At 33.4% G+C, this 7,221-nt stretch overlaps 1 protein-coding gene across 1 annotated transcript; it reads right to left on the bottom strand.

Moving 5' to 3' along the window:
* Window positions 1–241: 241 nt before the first annotated feature.
* On the bottom strand, window positions 242–1,148 carry LOC308418704 (nucleophosmin-like; the record flags this gene model as incomplete). Its single annotated transcript, XM_080914161.1, has 1 exon — window positions 242–1,148. The coding sequence occupies one exon, from the start codon at window positions 1,146–1,148 to the stop codon at window positions 312–314; it is 837 nt and encodes a 278-aa protein (XP_080770287.1). The 3' UTR covers window positions 242–311.
* Window positions 1,149–7,221: the final 6,073 nt, after the last annotated feature.

The following is a 7,221-nucleotide window of genomic DNA, read 5'->3' as shown; positions in this document are numbered from 1 at the left end:
TTTAGGTTTCCCACTTTTTTTATTAAAATACTGAGTTTATTTCACACGTATATTTTTGTCTCCCTACCATTTCCACATCTGACCACCACTATTACTATGTCCTATGGTAACATTCCATACATACTTAAAACCAAGTAAAGGGTGGAGTCCCATCCTTGAAAACTAAACAGGCATTTTCAATTGAACCTGGACAACACTTATCAAACACAGTAGAGAAAGTTCTCAGTTTGCATTAAAAAAGGACAGCCAGAAATTAACTATTTCAGAAATGAAGTAAGACAGAATATTTTAAACTGTTTAAAACCATTTTCTTAAAGAGACTTCCTCCACTGCCAGAGATCTTGAATAGCCTCCTGGTCAGTCATCCGGAAACAATTCTTCACATAATTAATAAACTTGGTTTCAACTTTGGGAAGAGAACCACCTTTCTCTATACTTGCTTGCATTTTTGCCTTAATGTCTTCTACAGAACTAGGTCCTTTTGGTGTTTTAGGAGTTTTTTCCTGTTTTTTGAAGGACTCTTGACCCTTTGATCTTGGTGTTGTTGGTTTTAAGTCTTTTCCATTTTGGTTTGATTTCTGTGCATTTTTGGCTGGGGTATCTCGTACAGATTTCTTCACTGGAACCTTTTCTTCAGTTTCCTCTTCATCAAAATCATCATCATCGTCGTCATCATCATCTTCATCAAGTTTTACTTTATTCTGTGGGACCTTGTTACCACCTCCAGGAGCAGATCTCTTTCCAAACATGCTTAAGAGTTTTACATCCTCTTCATCTTCATCTTCTGACTCTGCATCTTCCTCTACAGCTACTAGGTGCTGTCCACTAATGTGCACAGGCCCTGAATCACACTTCAACCTTAAGACCACAAGTGGTGTAATTTCGAAGCCCACAAGGGAAACTGTTGGTTGTAAAGACATTTTTAAAGTTGCCAGTGTTACTTTAATTGGACTGCCTTCACAGTTCATTGCTTCTGCCTCTACAACGTGTAGTTCATCTTTTGCCCCTGCTCCTAAACTGACCGTTCTTAAGGATAACTGGTGCTCATTTTCATCATTATCCACTTTAAAGTGATAGTCTTTGTTAGCCTTTAGTTCACGACCGAAAAGGGAGTTCTGAGGCCTAAGAGAGCTCATGTCCATATCCATCGAGTCTCCATGAGGTGGAGGCGCGCACTTCGGTGTGGGAGAAGCCGGACGGAAAAACAACTGCCTACCGTTCTACAGAACAGAAGGGCAGGACGGAATCACACCAAGGCAGGTTTCCCACTTTTATTGTGTGGTGTGCAATGTATTTTTTGAGCTTTAGTAGGGTATTTTTTTTAATGAATATGAGTGCTCTTGTATTTGGAGCATATATATTAAGGATTGAGAGTACGTCCTGAAAAATTTCTCCTGTAATGAGTAAAATGTTTCCTTCCTTATCTATCTTGATATCTTTTGATTGAAAGTCTACTTTATTCTATATTAGAATGGCTACTTCAGCTTGTTTCTTGGGGCTGTTTGCTTGGAAGGTATTTTGTCAACCTTTTACTCTGAGATAGTGTCTGTCTCTGTCTCTGAGATGATTTTCCTCAATAGGAATTGTTATGCCAAGATAAGATAATAGAATCAATAGTTGTAGCTCATAGTAAAAAAAAATAAGAGCTATGTAGAAAAGGTTTCTGAATTAATTTTTAAAGGACAAGAAGGTCTTTTAATTAGCAGAAATATACACAGCAGAAATTATTGTTCCTACTACTAATGATCACATTGTTTCATTATGGTAAAATATGAACATTGACAAAGAACTTGCAGTTATCTTTTAGAAGAGATGAAAAATAAATATTCATATCGAAAAAGTAAGCAACTTCAGTTTATAAAGGTACCTAATTGGATTCTACATTGAATTGTAAAAGAAAAATACACCCATTCTTGAAGCCCCTATATTCTGTAATGTCACAACTTAATCATGATAGGCAAATTATAAGTCAGGACAAATGAATAAATTGGCAAATAGCCCTTATTACTCAATTCAAAGATCAGGGTCTTATGTCATTTGTATATCATCATTGGATTTTTGTCTATCTCATAGTATAGTCACTGACTCTTACTATGCAAAAAGATTTGTTTTATGTATTGAAGTCACTGAATTTATGTTAGATAAATCAGCTGTTAATTCAACTATAACATGTGATCAGAAATTATCCTTATTTATTATCTAATAATAACACATTGTTAGACCAATATGGGTATACTGGGCCCTTATCAAAAAGTAATAATAATGGTTGGCAAATTGTGTGATTTATTTTGCATTTTCTTATTTATTTATTTATTTATTTATTTATTTATTTATTTTACTTTATTTTAAAAAACAAAGATAAATGTACAAATTTTCAGCATGTTTGCATAAAAATATAAAAATACATTTTTAAGGTTGTAATTAAGTATTTGTGGGTACATATACATACATATATTTATATATGTAACAATAATATAGGAAAAAAGGCTATTGATTTGAGGGGATAGGAGAGAAACTGGGAGAAGCTGTAGGGAGGAAAGGGGGATGTGATACAGTTCTATTTTAATTAAAATATATTCTTATTTTTAACTTCACACAGTCTGTGAGTTTTTTCTGGGGTGTTCAGAGCTTTCTGGGGTTAGTATCCCATTATCAGTGACTACATATTATGTCTGATTAAAGCATGTACATCATACCATAGATGCATAGTCAGGATTTCAATGGAAACTGCTTTAAATTTGAAACAACTTATTATGTAAGTACACATTTGTTAGAAGTTATGGATATTATAGAGATACCTGTATAATACTAAGAGCTCTCCATCATATGTATCGACTGAAATGAAACAGTTTTCTTGCATATAAAAACATAAAGCATATGACAGTTATACCATAGAATCCTACATGACAAATGTCTATAAAAAGATTTGATTACATTAAAATCTATGCTTATTGAAAAGAAAAGGGCAGTAAAGACCTCTAGATTGGATAGTGCTTTACTAATGTTGAATTTTTAAATGCTAATCAAAAAAAAACAACAGTTACTGAGACACATTTGATTATGAAAAATCCTGAATTAAACCAGCCTAATGGAAAGTAGGTAATGTGTATTAGGGAATAAGTTTTGTCCCTGTTTCAATAGGAAATACACATTGTTGATTTAATAATGATTAAATTTGTTCAAATAAGACCTCCTAAAAAGATTAGCTGTAGGCATGAAGAAAAAAACCTAGAAGAACAATAAAACAGGTAACATGAATACTGATTTCTCTGCATGGTAACAGTTCTGAGAATGGCTGGTAAATATCTCTGCATAGCCAAAAAATCTTGTTGGCTATATGAGTCCTCAGGAATTATCACACACCATCCTTTAATATGTCATGGGTAGAAATTTACACTACAGTTTGGTTATACTGCCCAATTAGACCTGTAAACTTTTATGCAATTCTTTTGTTCAAAGTGCAGAGAATTAACTTTATTTGATTTGTGTGTATTCAACATTCCAAACATCTGTTACCACAGAAACGGTTAATGTATTAAAAAATGCATGTTAAGAGTCAATTCATCAAATTTATTTTCATGTTAGTTGCTAATTTAGTGAACCAAGTAAATAAGCATTATTTAGCTTCCTGTAGATAGTTTTGAAGTTGAATATACAGTAGATAGCTAAAAACAAGCAATGTTTTGCATATTTAATATACTGTAAATGATAGATGAGCTTTATATACTTCAAAGTTCTACCACATATGGGATTTAAGATGTTTTAATAATGAAAAGGCTTTTTATGAGAGTGTGATATCAGCTTCTACCAGTAGTCTCATACTACCTGAAATAAAAAATGATGAACACCAAACAATCCCTTTATGGTGACTGCTTCAAATGTTGCAAAGTTAGTTGTTGGGCAAAATATCTGCCTTTATCCTTACCCTGATTAAAGTCAATAGTCAGAGGTTGGAAGCATAAATTGCAGAGGAATCTTGGGTGACTGTACAGATATTCAGCAACTTCTTTTATTTCTACCACATGGAAGATGGTTACTCTGAAACTCTGAACTTGCTATTTTCTCAGATAATGTTTACTATCTTGAATATATAATTTTAGTATTTCTTGTTACCAAATTCAGAAAAGAAACTCACAAAAGAGATGTACAGTTTATAAAGATTGAGAGATTTCAAAGCTTAAGTTTTTAGGAGTGAAGCAAAAAAATTAATGTGTAAAAAGATATTTTAAGTTTAATAACAGCACATTACAATGGAAAATGATGTAAGTACAGAATGTTGGACTCCCCACATAGTATCAATAAATAACAGATAGATATTTTCTCCAAAGTTTCCAAATAGAAATGGACTAGATATTGTGAATATAATTCTGATCTAATAGTTTTCATGATTGTTTTAATTGTGTTTAGATTATTGATGCTAGAAAAAAGATTTTGTTTAACTAAAAGCACAAGATGTTGGGATAATATCATTGAGTACAGTGTACAGATTGTCTCTGTATTATACAAATGCTGATTTCTGTTATTGAAGAGATATAATTATAGGCTGAACATTGGTATTGCTTTTCCAACTGCTAAGCAGCACTGTATAATATTTGTAAAAACTTCTTCTCCTTTTGCTTTAGTAAAAAATCCAATGACCTAGAGTGAAGCAGGAACACACACACAGAAGTTCCAGGGAGAGACAGAATCTGGGAAAAAAGAGACATGCCCAGCATGTGACAGTCAGTTATAGTCACTGAATCAGGCACTAGTGCTGAGATGAGGAAGATGCCACATGGCAGAAATTAGAGCAGAATATACAGGTTATTAAGTTATAAGAACTAGCTGCAAACTAGTCCTTAAGCATTCATAATAACTATATCTCTGTGTTATTATTTGGGAGCTGCTAGTACCAATAAAATAATATTATGCTATATGAACATCTTGGGGTCTTTTCATTTAAACTACCACGTAACTTAAAAACTGTCATACAAAAATTTGAAATATATATTATCCATTGTGTTTACCATGCAATGTTATAGAATATTAAAATTGATATGTCAATACTGACTGAAATAATGAATTTTTAATCTATATATCTTATCTTATTTCTTGCAACTCATAGTCACTACCCCTTCTGTTTTCATTGGCTGAAAATAATTTCTTAGAGTCTACATATAAGTTAGTTCAGTGTTTGTTCTTCTGTGTTTGACTTGTTTCTTTTTGAAAATTAATCAAATTTTAATATGTCTTATTTCAAAGAGTAGGTATCAGACAATGAAAATTGAGTCCTGGTAACATTTTGAATATAATGATCAGCCAAGGATATGTACTAGCTGAATTTCAAAATACTGGTATAAGCATAGAATGTGTGTGAGACTGTATGTCTTTATGGCTGAAGTAGGGTAGATTTTTGTTTTTCTGTTTAGTTGCATGGGCTTATCATACTTTTTATTTATTTACTTCTAGGAAAGTGGTTAATTTTCAGTGGGGACAGGAACAAAGATTGGCTTTTGTGGCTGCTGGTATTTTTGTCTAAATACACGCCACCCTGAACAATGTTGAGACAAATGATACCCTCATTGTGAACATTGGTGATTTGGCATTGCAAGACTCAGTGTGTGAAGTAAAAACAGATTTTTAGCTGAAATCACATAGTTGCTAATATTTCCAATGTCCTCTTGGTGGTTTTGTTTGTTTCTTTGTTTGATGAATGCATAATGTCCCTCCATATTTCTTTCAGGTTGTTTTTCTCTGATTATATTTTCCAACCTTTTATGTAGAACTTATTTTGAGGAGTGTTTCTTAGTTGCATGAAAAGAATGAAGCCTGTTTTTAAAATCCTTTATGTTAGTTTGTGTCCTTTTTAAATTGATGTAAAATCTTAATTTCAATTTATTTTTCTCTCATATACTACATCTCAACCAGAGTTTCTCTTCTTTTTTACCTCCCACTCTCTCCCCAATCCATTCCTCCTTGTTTAACTTCAGAAAAGGGCAGGGTTTCCAGGAATATCAACAAAATGTGTAGAATGGAATATTCATAAGACTAGGAAATTCGTCTTGTATTAACTTTACACAAGACAACCAAGTGAAGAAAATTTCCCAAAAAACGGCAAAAGAGTGAAATACATCTCTGCTTCACTTTAAGACTCCCATGAGAAGACGAAGCACTACAACCAAAACATACATGCCAAGGTCATAGGTCAGACCCATTTAGCCTCTCTGATTTTCATTAGAGTATCTTTGAACTTCTATAGTCACAACTGAGTTGCTTCTGTGGGTTTTCTTGAGGGGTCTTTTACTGTTCTTAATCCATCCTCTCTCTCTCCTGTGTGGTTCACCGAGTTCTATTCCATGTTTTGCTGTTTATGTTCCTGTACATTTCTGGATGAAGTCTTTATGGTGATAACTATTCAATGTTTCTGTTTACTAGTATAGCAGAATATCATTAGAGATCACTTCATTGAAAAAATTTGCAAGTTTTATTTGATATTATCGTAGGTGTCTGCTTAATTCAGCCTCTGGTTCCCTAAACCTTCACTGTCATGGGTGGTCTTCCTCCAAAGGCATGGGTCTCAGTGTAGTTGGCCACTTTTCTCATTTCTGTGCCACATTTAACACATTAAATTTTATAGGTGAGACAAATTATTGGTAGGAGTTTCTGAAACTCAGTTGGTGTCTCTTTCACTCCACTAAGCATTTTGGATGGTTATGAGAGATAACCAGTTAATGTTAAAAATCCCTGCTTACTAGAATTCTTAACTAGGGTCACCCACATACATTTCTTGGAGTTTCCAAGCACTAAGTTTCTACCTCATTTTGAAATGTCCACTCATCCACTTATCTCTCCTAGTACTCTCGCTCCATCTTCTTTCTTCCTGATCCCCCTTGTTCTTGTCCCTACCATCCCCAGTTCATCTGTGTTATCTATTCTATTTTCCCTTCCTAGGGAGATTGATATTTTACTCCATTGAGATCATCTTATTACTTAGCATTTCTGGGTCTGTGGATTGCAAAATGGTTATCCATCACTTTACAGCTAATATTCCCTTATAAGTTTGTGTCCTTTGATTGAGGTATTGAGGCCATTGATCTTGAGATTTATCAATTACCAAGGATGATTGATTACTGTTATAATGTTTCTTCCTTGATTTTATCATCAGAGATTATTTTTGTTCTTTACTTAGATGTAACCAAACCTCTTTAAGTTTAAGTTATCGTTTTAGCACCTTAGGTAGGG

The sequence above is a fragment of the Micromys minutus genome (assembly GCF_963924665.1).
Source record: "Micromys minutus genome assembly, chromosome: 1".
Lineage (NCBI taxonomy): Eukaryota > Metazoa > Chordata > Mammalia > Rodentia > Muridae > Micromys > Micromys minutus.
This window is presented reverse-complemented; position numbering and strand designations above follow the sequence as displayed.